The following is a 20,046-nucleotide window of genomic DNA, read 5'->3' on the forward strand; positions in this document are numbered from 1 at the left end:
CCTTGCACATCCTTTTATAATTTGTTCTGTACACTTAATGGTTTGATTATTATGTGCTCAGCAGACTTTCTTACCTGGTATGATCTACTTTCTTCACAGTATTTTTTTTTATGATTTTCTTAAAAATATTTTCTGTTTCTTTAACATGGGTTTCCTTTTCTTCTTGTATTCCTATTGTTCATAGATCTGGTCTTTTCATAGTAGTGACCTAGATTTTCTGGATATTATGTGCCAGTAGTATTTTATATTTAATAAGTTCTTTAATATATTTATTTCTTCTATCATATCTTCAATAACTGAAGGTCTCAGTATATTGTACTTATTAGTGAAATTTGCCACTAAGATACCTGTTTGAGTTCCTAAAATTTTCATTTTGAGACTTCCTTCAATTTGGATTTTTTGAATTGATTCTATTTCTACTCTGGTGTAAATCAGTTTAATACAATACTTTCCACGATTTCTTTGTGGTTCCATAGAATTCTTTAAAAGATATATTCATTTCCTTTTAAAAGACCACTATCATATTCATACAAGTTGTTTAAAGGATTTTTTCTTGTGCATCAGCTATGGTAAAATATTCAGGACCTGCTGTGTTATGATTGCTGGAGCCTAGTGAAGATATATTGCCCTGGTTGTTATTGATTGTATTTTTATACTGGCACTTAGGCATACTAGATTAGGAAGATAATAATTCTAGGGGCTGATATCTGGTCTTGTCATTATTGTATGGGAGTTTTGTTATCTGGCTTCTGTTTCACTTTGGTTATTATTAGTTTGAGGTGGCCCTACATACCCTGCAGGAACTACATTGGGCTACCAGGTAAGATGAGTTTATGGGTTGGGAGATCTGAGAGTTAGGAATGGGATGGGTTGGACATGGCAGAGGGACTTCTAAAGAGGGAGGAAAGCAGGGTGTTCCACTAGGAACTGCTTAGACAATCTCCAGGGAAGAGAGCCATATGTTGAGAAGAGACCACAGCAGGAAGTTTGGTAAACAGGATTGGTAAACAGGAAGGGATGAGACTTAGGGATTGAATTTGAAGAATGGAGGGAGAGATGAAGATCTGAAGGTGTAACCTAATTGCTTCCTTTGTCATAATGTTCTGTGGCTTCCTTGGTGTGCACTCTGGAGTTGGGGCATAGCAATTCACCCCCCAAAGTTTGGTGTTCTGCTGCAGAGAAGTATGAGTCTGGGTGGTTGGACTATGAGACAAGTAGGGGAAACTAAAAATCTATCTACTAAACGCCTACCTCTTTCCCTGGCCAGAGTAGTTTGTGAGTTCCCGAATGATTTGAGGGAACAATTTAAGAAGGGAGAGACCTTTGGATCCATTAGAAAAGGGAAATGATGCCAAAATATTTCTGCTGCATAGCTAAGGATGAGAATTGGAGGCCAGGCATGGTGGAGCATACCTTTAATGTCAGCACTTCGGAGGCAGGGGCAGGCAAATTCCTGAATTTGAGGCCAGCCTGGTCTACAGAGTGAGTTCAAAGGCAGCAAGGGCTACACAGATTAACCCTGTCTTGAGAGAAAAAAAAAAACATGAACAACAACAACAAAAAAGATGTAAATTGGGCATGGGATCTAGAAAAACAGGGAGAAAGCCGAAGATATGTTGTCAGCCAACCTACTTCCCTCAAGAGATGGAGAAAAATATATATTTAAAAAAGTAAAAGTGCAACCAGACAACAATTGAAAGTTGAAACTATTCAAAAATAAATTTGACCTCATAGTGTTATCTCTCAGGAAGCAGGAGGGAGGAACCTGGGAGGGAAAGTGTATGGGGGGACTGGGACGGAGAGGTGAACCTGATACAGTATTGGGTGAAGGAAAAGGACTGAAACTCTGATGCCCAGCAGAAAGAATGGAAACAGGCATCCTCTGAAAATAGGAGGTTGGGGGGGACCCTCCAGAATGCAGAATGGTTAGTTCATACTGTTGTTCCACATAGAGGGTTGCAGATCCTTTTAGCTCCTTGGGTAATTTCTCTAGCTCCTCCACTGGGGGCCCTGTGATCCATGAAAGAACTGACTGTGAGCATCCACTTCTGTGTTTGCTAGGACACGGTATATTCTCACAAGAGATATCTATATCAGGGTCCTTTCAGCAAAATCTTGCTAGTGTGTATAATGGTGTCAGTGTTTGGGGTTGATAATAGGATGGATCCCCGTGTCTGGCAGTCTCTAGATGGTCCATCCTTTAATCTTAGCTCCAATCTTTGTCTCTGTAACTCCTTCCATGGGTGTTTTGTTCCCAATTCTAAGAAGGAGCAAAGTGTCTACACTTTCATCTTCATTCTTCTTGAGTTTAATGTGTTTTGTAAATTATATCTTGTATCTTGGGTATCCTAAGTTTCTGGGCTAATATCCCCTTATCAGTGATTACACATCATGCGACTTCTTTTTTTTTAATTTTTAATATTTTTTATTACATATTTTCCTCAATTACATTTCCAATGCTATCCCAAAATTCCCCCATACCGCCCCCCCACTTCCCTACCCACCCATTCCCATTCTTTTAGCCCTGGCATTCCCGTATTGGGGCATATAAAGTTTGCAAGTCCAATGGGCCTCTCTTTCCAGTAATGGCCGACTAGGCCATCTTTCGATACATATGCAGCTAGAGACAAGAGCTCCGGGCTACTGGTTAGTTCATCATGTTGTTCCAACTATAGGGTTGCAGATCCCTTTAGCTCCTTGGGTACTTTCTCTAGCTTCTCCATTGGGAGCCCTGTGATACATCCAATAGCTGACTGTGAGCATCCACTCCTGTGTTTGCTAGGCCCTGGCATAGTCTCAGAGACAGCTATATTTGGGTCCTTTCAGGAAAATCTTGCTAGTTTATGAAACGGTGTCAGCGTTTGGAAGCTGATTATGGGATGGATCCCTGGATATGGCAGTCTCTAGATGGTCCATCCTTATATCACAGCTTGAAACTTTGTCTCTGAAACTCCTTCCATGGGTGTTTTGTTCCCAATTCTAAGAAGGGGCATATTGTCCACACTTTGGTCTTCATTCTTCTTGAGTTTCATGCATTTAGCAAATTGTATCTTATATCTTTGGTATCCTAAGTTTTGGGCTAATATCCACTTATCAGTGAATACATATTGTGTGAGTTATTTTGTGATTGTGTTACCTCACTCAAGATGATGCCCTCCAGGTCCATCCATTTGGCTAGGAATTTCATAAATTCATTCTTTTTAATAGCTGAGTAGTACTCCATTGTGTAAATGTACCATGATTTCTGTATCCATTCCTATGTTGAGGGGCAACAGGGTTCTTTCCAGCTTCTGGCTATTATAAATTGGGCTGCGATGAACATAGTGGAGCATGTGTCCTTCTTACAGGTTGGGACATCTTCTGGATATATGCCCAGGAGTGGTATTGCTGGATCCTCCGGTAGTACTATGTCCAATTTTCTGAGGAACCACCAGACTGATTTCCAGAAAGGTGGTACAAGCTTGCAATCCCACCAACAATGGAGAAGTGTTCCTCTTTGTCCACATCCTCGCCAGCATCTGCTGTCACCTGAATTTTTGATCTTAGCCATTCTGACTGGGGTGAGGTGGAAAGTCAGGGTTGTTTTGATTTGCATTTCCCTGATGATTAAGGATGTTGAACATTTTTTTCAGGTGCTTCTCTGCTATTTGGTATTCCTCAGGTGAGAATTCTTTGTTCAGTTCTGAGCCCCATTTTTTAATGGGGTTATTTGCCTTTCTGGAGTCCACCTTCTTGAGTTCTTTATATATATTGAATATTAGTCCCTTATCTGATTTAGGGTAGGTAAAGATCCTTTCCCAATCTGTTGGTGGTTTTTTTTGTCTTATTGATGGTGTCTTTTACCTTGCAGAAGCTTTGCAGTTTCATGAGGTCCCACTTGTCAATTCTCGATCTTACAGCACAAGCCATTGCTGTTCTATTCAAGAATTTTTCCCCTGTGCCCATATCTTCAAGGCTTTTCCCCACTTTCTCCTCTATAAGTTTCAGTGTCTCTGGTTTTATGTGAAGTTCCTTGATCCAGTTAGACTTGACCTTAGTACAAGGAGATAGGAATGGATCGATTCGCATTCTTCTACATGTTAACAACCAGGTGTGCCAGCACCATTTGTTGAAAATGCTGTCTTTCTTCCACTGGATGGTTTTAGCTCCCTTGTCGAAGATCAAGTGACCATAGGTGTGTGGCTTCATTTCTGGGTCTTCAATTCTATTCCATTGGTCCATTTGTTTGTCACTATACCAGTACCACGCAGTTTTTACCACAATTGCTCTGTAGTAAAGCTTTAGGTCCGGCATGGTGATTCCACCAGAGGTTCTTTTATCCTTCAGAAGAGTTTTTGCTATCCTAGGTTTGTTGTTATTCCAGATGAATTTGAAGATTGCACTTTCTAATTCGTTGAAGAATTGAGTTGGAATTTTGATGGGGATTGCATTGAATCTGTAGATTGCTTTTGGCAAGATAGCCATTTTTACAATGTTGATCCTGCCAATCCATGAGCATGGGAGATCTTTCCATCTTCTGAGATCTTCTATAATTTCTTTCTTCAGAGACTTGAAGTTTTTATTATACAGATCTTTCACTTCCTTAGTTAGAGTCACGCCAAGATATTTTATATTATTTGTGACTCTTGAGAAGGGTGTTGTTTCCCTAATTTCTTTCTCAGCCTGTTTATTCTTTGTGTAGAGAAAGGCCATTGATTTGTTTGAGTTAATTTTATATCCAGCTACTTCACCGAAGCTGTTTATCAGGCTTAGGATTTCTCTGGTGGACTTTTTAGGGTCACTTATATATACTATCATATCATCTGCAAAAAGTGATATTTTGACTTCATCTTTTCCAATTTGTATCCCTTTGATCTCCTTTTGTTGTCGAATTGCTCTGGCTAGGACTTCAAGTACAATGTCGAATAGGTATGGAGAAAGTGGACAGCCTTGTCTAGTCCCTGATTTTAGAGGGATTGCTTCAAGCTTCTCGCCATTTACTTTGATGCTGGCTACTGGTTTGCTGTAGATTGCTTTTTATCATGTTTAGGTATGGGCCTTGAATTCCAGATCTTTCCAAGACTTTTATCATGAATGGGTGTTGGATCTTGTCAAATGCTTTTTCCGCATCTAACGAGATGACCATGTGGTTTTTGTCTTTAAGTTTGTTTATATACTGGATTACATTGATAGGTTTCCGTATATTGAACCATCCCTGCATCCCTGGGATGAAACCTACTTGTTCAGAATGGATGATTGTTTTGATATGTTCTTGGATTCGGTTAGCAAGAACTTTATTGAGGATTTTTGCATCAATATTCATAAGGGATATTGGTCTGAAGTTTTCTATCTTTGTTGGGACTTTTTGTGGTTTAGGTATCAGAGTAATTGTGGCTTCATAGAATGAGTTGGGTAGAGTACCTTCTGTTTCTATTTTGTGGAATAGTTTGTGAAGAACTGGGATTAGATCTTCTTTGAAGGTCTGATAGAACTCTGCACTAAACCCATCTGGTCCTGGGCTTTTTTTGGTTGGGAGACTATTAATGACTGCTTCTATTTCTTTGGGGGATATAGGGCTGTTTAGATCATTAACCTGATCTTGATTCAACTTTGGTACCTGGTATCTGTCTAGGAACTTCTCCATTTCATCCAGGTTCTCCAGTTTTGTTGAGTATAGCCTTTGGTAGAAGGATCTGATGGTGTTTTGGATGTCTTCAGGATCTGTTGTTATGTCTCCTTTTTCATTTCTGATTTTGTTAATTAGGATGCTTTCCCTGTGCCCTCTAGTGAGTCTGGCTAAGGGTTTATCTATCTTGTTGATTTTCTCAAAGAACCAGCTCCTTGATTGGTTGATTCTTTGGATAGTTCTTCTGTTTCCACATGGTTGATTTCGCCCCTGAGTTTGATTATTTCCTGCTGTCTACTCCTCTTGGGTGAATTTGCTTCCTTTTGTTCTAGTGCTTTTAGGTGTGTTGTCAAGCTGCTAATGTGTGCTCTCTCTAGTTTCTTTTTGGAGGCACTCAGAGCTATGAGTTTTCCTCTTAGAAATGCTTTCATTGTGTCCCATAAGTTTGGGTATATTGTGGCTTCATTTTCATTGAACTCTAAAAAGTCCTTAATTTCTTTCTTTATTCCTTCCTTGCCAAAGTTATCATTGAGAAGAGTGTTGTTCAGATTCCACGTGAATGTTGGCTTTCTATTATGTATTTTGTTATTGAAGATCAGCCTTCGTCCATGGTGATCTGATAGGATGCATGGGACAATTTCAATATTTTTGTATCTGTTGAGGCCTGTTTTGTGACCAATTATGTGGTCAATTTTGGAGAAGGTACCATGAGGTGCTGAGAAGAAGGTATATCCTTTTGTTTTAGGATAGAATGATCTGTAGATATCTGCCAGATCCAGTTGATTCATAACTTCTGTTAGTTTCACTGTGTCCCTGTTTAGTTTCTGTTTCCCTGATCTGTCCATTGGTGAAAGTGGTGTGTTGAAGTCTCCCACTATTATTGTATGAGGTGCAATGTGTACTTTTAGATTTACTAAACTTTCTTTAATGAATGTGGCTGCCTTTGTATTTGGAGCATAGATATTCAGGATTGAGAGATCATCTTGGAGGATTTTACCTTTGATGAGTATGAAGTGCCCCTCCCTATCTTTTTTGATGACTTTGGGTTGGAAGTCAATCTTATCAGATATTAGAATGGCTACTCCAGCTTTTTCTTCATACCATTTGCTTGGAAAATTGTTTTCCAGCCTTTCATTCTGAGGTAGTGTCTATCTTTTTCTCTGAGATGAGTTTCCTGTAAGCATAAAATGTTGGGTCTTGTTTGTGTAGCCAGTTTGTTAGTCTATGTCTTTTTATCGGGGAGTTGAGTCCATTGATATTAAGAGATATTAAGGAAAAGTAATTGTTGTTTCCTGTTATTTTTGTTGTTAAAGTTGGCATTCTGTTCTTGTGGCTGTCTTCTTTTAGGTTTGTTGAGGGATTATCTTCTTGTTGTTTCTAGGGCGTGGTTCCCGTCCTTGTATTGGTTTTTTTTCTGTTATTATCCTTTGAAGGGCTGGATTCGTGGAGAGATAATATATGAATTTGGTTTTGTCGTGGAATACTTTGCTTTCTCCATCTATGTTAATTGAGAGTTTGGCTGGGTATAGTAGCCTGGGCTGGAATTTGAATTCTTTTAGTGTCTGTATAACATCTGTCCAGGATCATCTGGCTTTCATAGTCTCTGGTGAAAAATCTGGTGTAATTCTGATAGGCTTGCCTTTATATGTTACTTGGCCTTTTTCTCTTACTGCTTTTAGTATTCTATCTTTATTTAGTGCATTTGTTGTTCTGATTATTATGTGTCAGGAGGTATTTCTTTTCTGGTCCAGTCTATTTGGAGTTCTGTAGGCTTCTTGTATGTTCATGGGCGTCTCTTTCTTTAGATTTGGGAAGTTTTCTTCTATAATTTTGTTGAAGATGTTTGCTGGTCCTTTGAGTTGAAAATCTTCATTCTCATCCACCCCTATTATCCGTAGGTTTGGTCTTCTCATTGTGTCCTGTATTTCCTGGATGTTTTGAGTTAGGATCTTTTTTTCATTTTCCATTTTCCTTGATTGTTGTGCCGATGTTCTCTATGGAATCTTCTGCACCCGAGATTCTCTCTTCCATCTCTTGTATTCTGTTGCTGATGCTTGCATCTATGGTTCCAGATTTCTTTCCTAGGGTTTCTATCTCCAGTGTTGCCTAATTTTGGGTTTTCTTTATTGTGTCTATTTCCCTTTTTAGGTCTAGTATGGTTTTGTTCATTTCCATCATCTCTTTGGATGTGTTTTCCTGTTTTTCTTTAAGGACTTCTACCTGTTTGATTGTGTTATCCTGCTTTTCTTTAAGGACTTGTAACTCTTTAGCAATGTTCTCCTGTAATTCTTTAAGTGAGTTATTAAAGTCCTTCTTGATGTCCTCTACCATCATCATGAGATATGCTTTTAAATCCAGGTCTAGCTTTTCAGGTGTGTTGGGGTGCCCTGGACTGGGCGAAGTGGGAGTGCTGGGTTCTGATGATGGTGAGTGGTCTTGGTTTCTGTTAGTAAGATTCTTACGTTTACCTCTCGCCATCTGGTAATCTCTGGAGTTGTTATAGTTGTCTCTGTTTAGAGATTGTTCTTCTGGTGATTCTGATTACCGTCTATCAAGAGACCTGGGAGACAGGCTCTCTCCTCTGAGTTTCAGTGGTTAGAGCACTCTCTGCTGACAAGCTCTCCTCTTAAAGGGAAGGTGTACAGATATCTGGTGTTTGGACCTCCTCCTGGCCGAAGAAGAAGGCCCAAAACAGGACCTTTCCCAGATGCTGTGTTGCTTTGGCAGGTTACAGAAGCTGTCAACTTCTGTGGTGCACACTCTCACCTGTGCAGACTAAGTTCCTAAGTTCGGCAGAGTCCCGGATCCAAGATGGCGCTCCCTGCTCCTGAGGCAGTGGGCTCCCATGCAGGGCAGACCACTGTCTTCCGGCTGGGAGGGTGCCGGATGTCTGCGGCCCCAAAAGGGTGCTGCCTCAGCAGCTCTGTGGCTCCCGCCTGTCCCAGAAGCTGTCTGCCTCTGTGGTGCTCACTCTCACCTGTGCAGACTAAGTTCCTAAGTTCAGCAGAGTCCTGGAGCCAAGATGGCGCTCCCGTGCAGGGCGGACCACTGTCCTCCAACTGGGAGGGCGCTGGATGTCTGCTGCCCCAAAAGGGTGCTGCCTCAGAAGGCTCTGTGGCTCCCGCCTGCCCCAGAAGCTTTCTGTCTTTGTGGTGCTCACTCTCACCTGTGCAGACTAAGTTCCGAAGTTCGGCTGAGTCCTGGAGCCAAGATGGCACTCCGTGCAGGGCGGACCACTGTATCATGTGACTTCTTTTGTGGTTGGGTTACCTCACTCAGGATGATGCCCTCCAGGTCCATCCATTTGCCTAGGAATTTCATAAATTCATTCTTTTTAATAGCTGAGTAGTACTCCATTGTGTAAATGTACCACATTTTCTGTATCCATTCCTCTGTTGAGGGACATCTGGGTTCTTTCTAGCTTCTGACCATTATAAATAAGGCTGCTATGAACATAGTGGAGCAGGTGTCCAACTTACTGGTTGGAACATCTTCTGGATATATGCCCAGGAGTGGTATTGCGGGATTCTCCGGTAGTACTATGTCCAATTTTCTGAGGAACCACCAGACTGATTTCCAGAGTGGTTGTACCAGCTTGCAATCCCACCAACAATGAAGGAGTGTTCCTCTTTCTCCACATCCTCGCCAGCATCTACTGTCACCTGAATTTTTAATCTTAGCCATTTTGATTGGTGTTAGGTGGAATCTCAAGGTTGTTTTGATTTGCATTTCTCTGATGATTAACGATGCTGAATATTTTTTGAGGTGCTTCTGAGCCACTTGGTATTCCTCGGGTGAGAATTCTTTGTTAAGCACTGCACCTCATTTTTAATGGGGTTATTTGATTTTTTTGGAGTCCCCCTTCTTGAGTTCTTTTTATATATGTTGGATATTAGTCCCCTATCTGAATTAGTATAGGTAAAGATCCTTTCCCAATCTCTTGGTGGCCTTTTTGTCTTATTGACAGTGTCTTTTGCCTTACAGAATCTTTGCAATTTTATAAGGTCCCATTTGTTGATACTCCATCTTACAGCACAAGCTATTGCTGTTCTATTCAGGAATTTTTCCCCTGTGACCATGTCTTCAAGGCTTTTCCCCACTTTCTCCTCTATAGGTTTCACTGTCTCTGGTTTTATGTGGAGTTCCTTGATCCACTTAGATTTGACCTTAGTACAAGAAGATAGGAATGGATCAATTCACATTCTTCTACATGATAACAACCAGTAGTACCAGCACCATTTGTTGAAAATGCTGTCTTTTTTCCACTGGATGGTTTTAGCTCCCTTGTCAAAGATCAAGTGACCATAGGAGTGTGGGTTCATATCTGGGTCTTCAATTCTATTCCATTGGTCTACTTGTCTCTCGCTATACCAGTACCATGCAGTTTTTATCACAATTGCTCTGTAGTACAGCTTTAGGTGAGGCATGGTATTTCCAACAGAGGTTCTTTTATCCTTCAGAAGAGTTTTTGCTAACCTAGGATTTTTGTTATTCCGGATGAATTTGCACATTTCCCTTTCAAATTCGTTGAAGAACTGATTTGAAATTTTGATGGGGATGGCATTGGATCTGTAGATTGCTTTTGGCAAGATAGCCATTTTTACTATATTGATCCTGCCAATCCATGAGCATGGGAGATCTTTCCATCTTCAGAGATCTTTAATTTCTTTTAAAAAGACTTGTAGTTTTTAATCATACAGATCTTTCACTTCCTTTGTTAGAGTCACACCAAGGTATTTTATAATATTTGTGACTATTGAGAATGGTGTTGTTTCCCTAATTTCTTTCTCAGCCATTTTATCCTTGGTGTACAGAAAAAGACCATTGACTTGTTTGAGTTAATTTTATATCCAACTACTTTACTGAATCTGTTTATCAGGTTTAGGAGTTATCTGGTGGAATTTTTAGGGTCACTTATATATATTATCATATCATCTGCAAAAAGTGATATTTGGACTTCTTCCTTTCCAATTTGTATCCCCTTGATATCCTTTTGTTCTCGAACTAGGACTTCAAGTACTAAGTTGAATAGGTAGGGAGAGAGTGGGCATCCTTTTCTAGTCCCTGATTTTCCTGGGATTGCTTCCAGTTTCTCATCATTTACTTTGATGTTGGCTACTGGTTTGCTGTAGATTGCTTTTATCATGTGTAGGTATGGGCCTTGAATTCCTGAACTTTCCAAGACTTTTATCATGAATGGGTGTTGGATTTTGTCAAATGATTTACCTGAATCTAAGGAGATGATCATGTGGTTTTTGTCTTTGAGTTTGTTTATATAATGGAATACTTTGATGGGTTTTCATGTATTAAACCATCCCTGCATCCCTGGAATGAAACCTACTTGGTCAGGATGGATGATTGTTTTGATGTGTTCTTGGCTTCAGTTATTGAGAACTTTATTGAGTATTTTGGCATCGATATTCATAAGGGAAATTGATCTGAACGTCTCTATTTTTGTTGGGTCTCTCTGTGGTTTAGGTATCATAGTAATTGTGGCTTCATAGAATGAATTGGGTAGAGTACCTTCTGCTTCTATTTTGTGGAATAGTTTGTGAAGAACTGGAATTAGATCTTCTTTGAAGGTCTGATAGAACTCTGCACTAAACCCATCTGGTCCTGGGCTTTTGTTGGTTGGGAGATTATAAATGACAGCTTCTATTTCTTTAGGGGATATAGGAGTGTTTATAACATTAACCTGATCCTGATGTAACTTTGGTACCTGGTATCTGACTAGAAATTTGTCCATTTCATCCAGGTTCTCCAGTTTTGCTGATTATAGCCTTTTATAGAAGGATCTGATGGTGTTCTGGATTTCTTCAGGATCTGTTGTTTTGTGTCCCTTTTCATTCCTGATTTTGTTAATTAGGAATCTGTCCCTGTGCCCTCTAGTGAGTCTGGCTAAGGGATTATCTATCTTGTTGATTTTCTCAAAAAATCAGCTCCATGTTTGGTTGATTCTTTGAATAGTTGGTTTTGTTTCCACTTGGTTGATTTCCCCCCTGAGTTTGATTATTTCCTGCTGTCTACTCCTCTTGGGTAAATTTGCTTCCTTTTGTTCTAGAGCGTTTAGGTGTGTTGTCAAGCTGCTAGTGTTTGCTCTCTCTAGTTTCTTTTTGGAGGCACTCAGAGCTATGAGTTTCCCTCTTAAAAATGCTTTCATTGTGTCCCATAAGTTTGGTTATGTTGTGGGTTTATTTTCATTAAACTCTAAAAAGTCTTTAATTTCTTTCTTTATTCCTTCCTTTACCAATGTATCATTGAGAAGAATGTTAATAAGTTTCCACGTGAATATTGCCTTTCTAATATTTTTGTTGTTATTGAAGACCATCCTTAGTCCATGGTGATCTGATAAGATGCGTGGGACAATTTCAATATTTTTGTATCTGTTGAGGCCTGTTTTGTTACCAATTATATGGTTTTTGGAGAAGGTATCATGAGGTGCTGAGAAGAAGGTATATCCTTTTGTTTTAGAATAAAATGTTCTGTAGATATCTGATAAATCCATTTGTTTCATAATTTCTGTTAGTTTCACTGTGTCCCTGTTTAGTTTCTCTTTCCACGATCTGTCCATTGATGAGAGTCGTGTGTTGAAGTATCCCAGTATTATTGTGCGAGGTCCAATGTATGGTTTGAGTTTTACTAAAGTCTCTTTAAGTAATATGGCTGCCCTTGAATTTGGAGCTAGATATTCAGAATTGAGAGATGTGAGGCCCTTTCTTAAGAAAAAACATAAAAAAACCTCAGTATACTGAGTGACTGTGTCAGCACATACCTTGATCTCAGCACTATGGAGATAGAAACAGGAGGGTCTGAAGTTCAATGTCATGATGCTCCAAAAAGCAGTTTAAATTTAACCTTGGGTTTATGAGAACCTCTCCTCCCTAAAAAGAATCCCCAGCCTTTGTCTTTCAGAGACCATAGATGAGCCACAATGCAAGCTCACTCAATATATAAATATTAAGTGTGAGTCCTTCCTCCCTTTGTTCCATTTCTTTTATTGCCTAATTCCTTTCATGCTCTCTCATTTAATGATGCCCTTTTCACAATGCTTTTATCATCCCCATCCATAGATCCTATTTTTGAATCCTTTCTCTCAGTGTTCTCTGTTTATTGCCCTCATTTCAGTTTCTTCCTCTTTTAGGATACAAAGGGAACCATAAAGAAGATCTGTGACTTCCTAGGGAAAAAATTAGGGCCAGATGAGCTGGATCTCGTCCTCAAGTACAGCTCTTTCCAAGCCATGAAAGAAAACAGGATGTCTTGTTTACATCTCATTAAGGAAGATCTGGTTACTATTGGCTTGAAACTCATGAGAAAAGGTAAAGAGATTGTCTACCTTCAGAATATGTCAGAACATGTGAAGGGTTTGTTGTGCCAATGAAGCTCTAAGTAGTTGTTGAGAATGTACTGAAAGTCACTGCTTATCACTGATAGGTTCTCACAGACATGACAGGGAAGGTTTTTATGGAGAAGATGTGGGTTTAAGACATTCTGCAAAGTTGATTTATTCTGGGAAATGAACTTGAGATTGCAGATGGTCATGTCCAATAACTTCAATGAAAAAAAAATGGGAAAGTAGTCAGTGTTCTATGAGGCATTGTAAAGTTCCCTGTATCCTATTCCTCATCTCTAAAATATAATATAAAAAGTGTAATGCAGGAGACCAAGATATATCTAATATGATAACCATAGAACCACAAAAAATCACATTAACAGCTGGAAAAGATTTTGAACAGGTCAAGATTGCCGCCCAATGTAAGGCAAGATTATACTCCAATAGAATTTAAAAAAAGTTTCTAGTGTTAAAATCTGATGTTATTTGCCATCCTATGTTTAGATTACTTTATGTTCATGAACCTTCTCTTCTTTGGAATTATCTGTCCTGGGAGGGGAATTTCAATCCTCTCTATTATGTGCCAACTCCTCTCTATTCTGGGAGCAGTTTTTGTGTGTGTGGTTTCATTTGTGTACAGTTCTAGAGTGAATTTGCCAGAATGAATCAGACCTTGAGGCTCACCCAGACCTAATTATATAATGATAGGTGAAGAGTAGAAGAAAGAAGGTGCCAGTCATCAGATATTTAGCAATGAATAAAAACATGGGTATAAATTAATGAAGTAAAAAGTTATGAGTTTAATTTTCATTATCCATAATTAAAATGTTTCAGTCTTTACCTTCAATTGACTGATTTGGAGTGTGAGATTTGGAAACTAACAATATAAGGATATCAGGAGTTTTGGTAGAAAAAAGGAAATCAAAGTAGTTACCACATTGTATTTAATCCAGTAGTCTTATTATCCAAATAATAGGAAATTGTGACTGAGATGTAAACATAAAGATATGTCAGCACTAGCTAAAAGAAAATGGAAATCTATACACTAAAGATCAAGGCATGTAGAAGAATAAACTGTTCTTTCCAGCTGCCCTCAGACTCGTGCACTCCAGACTCTGTGGAGACATATTTCTCTGCACTAGAAATGAATGTCTCACCTAAGCAAAGTGGTCTGTTCCTAGATTTCCTATAATGAATGAGAATTTAGCAGAGTTAACACAGTGCAAGAAAATAAAAGTCTGTTATTACATACCTAAAAGAATGAATTAGCTCTGTTATTAGCAAAAGAATAAGGAACCTGACAAGCGAAATCATTAGCATAGACAAATCAGAGCAGATGTAATAGAATTTAAGACAAAATTCCATGAAGACAACTGTTGTTTCAGCTTTTCCAGGAAGATTCTTTTAGGATGAGACCACACTTGGATTTAATATCTTCCAAATACAAATACTATTTGTCATGCAGCACAGATGATAGCAAGAATACATATATAAATACATACACTAGTTATAATATAGTTCTGCCAAAATACTTGATAAGACTTCATTAGTCTTTTGAAATTTAATTATCCTAGTGATTTTATGGAGCGTTTTTTTCATTTGAAGACAGCTTTTTTGGGGGGATTATTTTTCTTATACTAGTGTGACACCAATAGCCAGTAACCCACCTAACTCTGGTAACCAGGTCACTGATGGGGGACACAAAATACATTACCCACTTGCTTCACTAATTCATTATAGAGAATGATGAAATTGATATGTCTGGAAATACCATTGAAAGGAAAATGTATATAAAGATAATATTTATCCTCTAAATTCCTCTATCAGATTGGTGCCATTTTTGAATCATCAAAATATGAGCAAATCATAGATAATGATAAACAAAGTTCATTATTTACCATTAGATAACCTAATTCCCTAAATCATAAAGCATTAAAAAGCTGTATTAAGTGTTAGACTTGCCTGAGCCAGGAGGAATTCACTAGATGTATTTTCCCATATCCTTTAATTGTTCTTATCTCAAGACACAAGAAATTATCTTTTATTGCCTCTGTAGAGCTACTTTGTAAGATTTATCCCAGAGACTCAATCATTCAAGTTATTGAGATGTATCTGTTTTTAATCTCCAAGTGATGATTTTCCACGTGCAATTTTAGTCATTGTAGTTCAATATTTAGACTCTGTAGGAAATGCACACTAGAGAGATATTCAGCAACTGTTTGGTTGACAAGACTTTGTAAAGGCAATGCCACAATAAAGACATGTATAGGAAATATATTCTGGCAAACCTCAAAATTCCCAGCCCTGATTATTTCACAGTACATGTTTAATGGACCTTAAGAAGGCATTATTCAGAGTCAAAAAGGGAAAATGACCCAAAGACAACGGAAGAAACCAGTCATCTTCAAGCCAAAAAGAAAATCCTACAAAGATTTATACAATACTCTGATGTGAAATCTGCAGCCTTTAGAATTATGAAGAAGTTCTTTTTCAACAAGAGTTAAGCCAGGACAAGTCCCTTCCAGTAGGAGCCAGCACCAGGTCACCTTTGGCTCAGATTCCGCGGACACCCCCAAGGTCCCCTACAGGACTCTCCACCCGATCTTAAGACCACCAATGAGTGGCACACAACTTCTACTCCTAAGCAATTTCTCAGGACCTGAGACAGCATTAGGGAAGTAGGAAAGCCGGCCTGACCAGGGTCACAAGTCCCTTCCAGTCAGCTCTAGCACTTGGTCACCAGGGCTCAGAGTCAGCGGACACCCCCAAGGTCCCTAGAGGACAGCTTCTGAGACAGACCCCGTTTCAGGCTCCAGACATCTGGGAACCTCCACTGCCAGAGGAGAGGTGTCTGCTCTGCCTGGGAGGGCTTTGCCGGAGCTCCTGGGGGATCCATCTTGGTTCCTGCATCCCTCTGAGACTAGTCTGTGCAGGTGAGTGTGGACTACAGAAGCTAACAGCTTCTGTGACAGGCAGAAGCAACACAGCTTCTGGGACAGGTCCTGTTTTGGGCCTTCATCTTCTGCCAGGAGGGAGTCCCAAACACCAGGTATCTGTGCACCTTCCCTGTAAGAGGAGAGCTTGCATGCAGAGAGTGCTCTGACCACTGAAACTCAGAGGAGAGAGCTAGTCTCCCAGGTCTGCTGATAGAGGCTAACAGAATCACGGGATGAACAAGCTCTAACCAGAGACAACTATAACAACTAATTCCAGAGATTGTCAGATGGTGAAAGGCAAGTGTAAGAATCTTACTAACAGAAACCAAGACCAATCACCATCATCAGAATGTAGCACTCCCTCCTCCCCCAGTCCTGGGCAGCCCAAAACACCCGAAAAGCTAGACCCAGATTTAAAAGCATATCTCATGATGATGGTAGAGGACATCAAGAAGGACTTTAATAACTCACTTAAAGAAATGCACGAGAACACTACAAAGAGTTACAAGTCCTTAAAGTAAAACAGGAAAACACATCCAAACAGGTGACGGAAATGAACAAAACAATACTAGACCTAAAAAGGGAAGTAGACACAATAAAGAAAACCCAAAGTGAGGCAACACTGGAGATAGAAACCCTAGGAAAGAACTCTGGAACCATAGATGCAATCATCAGCAACAAAATACAAGAGATAGAAGAGAGAATCTCAGGTGCAGAAGAATCCATAGAGAACATCTACACAACAATCAAAGTAAATGCAAAATGCAAAAAGATCTTAACTCAAAACATCCAGGAAATCCAGGACACAATGAGAAGACCAAACCTACAAATTAATAGGAATTGATAAGAATGAAGATTTTCAAATTAAAGGGCCAGCAAATGTCTTCAACAAAATTATAGAAGAAAACTTCCCAAACCTAAAGAATGACATGCCCATGAACATACAAGAAGCCTACAAAACTCCAAATAGACTGGACCAGAAAAGAAATTCCTCCCGACACATAATAATCAGAACAGCAAATGCACTAAATAAATATAGAATATTAAAAGCACTAAGGGAAAGGGGTCAAGTAACACATAAAGGCAGGCCTATCAGAAATACACCAGACTTTTCACCAGAGATTATGAAAGCCAGAAGATCCTGGACAGATGTTATACAGACACTAAGAGAACACAAATGCCACCCCAGGATACTGTACCCATCCAAACTTTCAATTACCATAGATGAAAAACCAAAGTATTCCAAGACAAAACCAAATTCACATATTATCTTTCCACAAATCCATCTCTTCAAAGGATAATAACAGAAAAAAAAAAAAAAAACAATACCAGGACAGAAACCACGCCCTAGAAAAAGCAAGAAAGTAATCCTTCAACAAACCTAAAAGAAGACAGCTACAAGAGCAGAATGCCATCTCTAACAACAAAAATTATAGGAAGCAACAATTACTTTTCCCTAATATCTCTTAATAGCATTGGACTCAATTCACCAATAAAAAGACATAGACTAACAAACTAGGTACACAAACAGGACCCAATATTTTGCTGCTTACAGGAAACCCATTTCAGGGAAAAAGACAGACACTACATCAGAATGAAAGGCTGGAAAACAATTTTGCAAGCAAATGGTCCGAAGAAAGAAGCTGGAGTAGCCATTCTAATATTGAATAAGATCAACTTCTGTAGCCTCCCCTCCCCCAGCCTTAATGGTTCTACTGTTTACACCTGGATGGAGCTTCCTGCTCAATCATTTTGCCATGTTCACGGCTGGAACCTGCTGCTTTGCCATTCCGAAGCCATCACGTGATCACCCTGCTACTAGACCCCAAGATTATTTGGCGGAAATTGGGACCCTCCCCCTTCCTTTATAACTGAGTGCCAAAATAGTAAAAATTGAACCTTGAACAGAGACTTTTGACTTAGTTCCTTCCTTATCTCGCAAACTTCCAACCCAAATTTATCCAAAAAGACAAAGAGGGACACTTCATTCTCATCAAAGGTAAAATCCTCCAAGAGGATCTCTCAATTCTGAATATCTGTACTCCAAATGAAAAGGGAGCCACATTCATTAAAGAAACGTTAATAAAACTCAAAGCACACATTGCACCTCAACAATAATAGAGGGATACTTCAACACACCACTTTCAACAATGGACAGATCATGGAAACAGAAACTAAACAGGGACACAGTGAAAGTAACAGAAGTTATGAAACAAATGGATCTAACAGAAATCTACAGAATATTTTATCCTAAAACTAAAACTTCTCAGCACCTCATGGTACCTTCTCCAAAATTGACCATATTATTGGTCACAAAACAGGCCTCAACAGATACAAAAATATTGAAATTGTCCCATGCATCCTATCAGATCACCATGGACGAAGGCTGATCTTCAATAACAATATAAATAATAAAAAGCCAACATTCACGTGGAAACTGAACAACACCCTTCTCAATGATACCTTGGTCAAGGAAGGAACAAAGAAAGAAATTAAAGACTTTTTAGAGTTTAAGGAAAATAAAGCCACAACACACCCAAACTTATGGGACACAATGAAAGCATTTCTAAGAGGAAAATTCATAGCACTGAGTGCCTCCAAAAAGAAACTAGAGAGAGCACACGGTAGCAGCTTGACAACACACCTAAAAGCTCTAGAACAAAAGGAAGCAAATTCACCCAAGAGGAATAGACAGCAGGAAATAATCAAACTCAGGGGGAAAATCAACCAAGTGGAAACAAGAAGAACTATTCAAACAATCAACCAAACAAGGAGATATTTCTTTGAGAAAATCAACAAGATAGATAAACCCTTAGCCAGACTCACTAGAGGGCACAGGGACAGCATCCTCATTAAGAAAATCAGATATGAAAAGAGAGACAAAACAACATATCCTGAAGAAATCCAGAACATCAGCAGATCCTTCTACAAAAGGCTATAATCAAGAAAACTTGAGAACCTGGATGAGATGGGCAAATTTCTAGACAGATACCAGGTACCAAAGTTAAATCAGGTTCAGTCAAAACAGTCCTATATCCCCTAATGAAATAGAAGCAGTTATTTATAATCTCCCAACCAACAAAAGCATTGTACTTGAAGTCCTAGCCACAGCAATTTGACAATAAAAGGAGATCAAGGGAATATAAATTGGAAAGGAAGAAGTCAAAATATCACTTTTTGCAGATGATATGATAGTATATATAACTGACCCTAAAAATTCCACCAGATAACTACTAAATCTGATAAACAGCTTCTGGGATGTAGCTGGATATAAAATTGACTCAAACGATTCAATGGTCTTTCTCTACACAAAGGATAAAAAGACTGAGAAATTAATTAGGGAAACAACACCATTCTCAATAGTCACAAATATTGTAAAATACCTTGCGTGACTCTAACTAAGGAAGTGAAAGATCTCTATGATAAGAATTGCAAGTCTCTGAAGAAAGAAATTAAAGAAGATCTCAGAAGATGGAAAAATCTCCCATGCTCATGAACTGGCAGGATCAATATAGTAAAAATAGCTATCTTGCCAAAAGCAATCTACAGATCCAATGCCATCCCCATCAAACTTCCAACTCAATTCTTCAACGAATTAGAAAGGGCAAAGTGAAAATTCATCTAGAAAAACAAAAAACCTAGGATAGCAAAAGCTCTTCTCTAGGATAAAAGAACCTCTGTTGGAATTACCATGCCTGACCTAAAGCTGTACTACAGAGCAATTGTGATAAAAACTGCATGGTACTGGTATAATGACAGACAAGTAGATCAATGGAACAGAATTGAAGACCCATATATGAACCCACACTCCTATGGTCACTTGATCGTTGACAAGGGAGCTAGAACCATCCAGTGGAAAAAAGAAAGCATTTTCAACAAATGGTGCTGGTACAACTGGTGGTTATCACGTAGAAGAATGTGAATTGATCCATTCCTATCTTCTTGTACTAAGGTCAAATCTAAGTGGATCAAGGAACTCCACATAAAACCAGAGACACTGAAACTTATAGAGGAGGAAGTGGGGAAAAGCGTCGAAGATATGGGCATAGGGGAAAAATTCCTGAATAGAATAGCAATGGCTTGTGCTTTAAGATTGAGAATCGACAAATGGGACCTCATAAAATTGCAAGGCTTCTGAAAGGCAAAAGACACTCTCAATAATACAAAAAGGT

General features: G+C 39.1%; 1 protein-coding gene across 7 annotated transcripts in view; it reads left to right on the forward strand.

Annotated features, from left to right (window-relative positions):
- LOC147003540 (sulfotransferase 2A2-like) overlaps positions 1-20,046 on the forward strand; it is a 64,796-nt gene that overhangs the window by 22,699 nt on the left and 22,051 nt on the right. For 4 of the 7 annotated variants that reach the window (XM_085842194.1, XM_085842197.1, XM_085842195.1 and 1 more), the window contains exon 5: positions 12,747-12,924. In XM_085842194.1, the coding sequence (XP_085698320.1) occupies positions 12,747-12,924 (178 nt within the window). Of the gene's footprint in view, positions 1-12,746; positions 12,925-15,747; positions 15,872-20,046 lie in introns of all 7 variants that reach the window. The other 3 variants (XM_085842193.1, XM_085842192.1, XM_085842191.1) reach the window with 1 other exon arrangement.

Source organism: Mus caroli, unplaced genomic scaffold (genome assembly GCF_978045245.1).
Source record: "Mus caroli unplaced genomic scaffold, Mus_caroli_1 scaffold_8, whole genome shotgun sequence".
NCBI classification, from domain to species: Eukaryota; Metazoa; Chordata; class Mammalia; order Rodentia; family Muridae; genus Mus; species Mus caroli.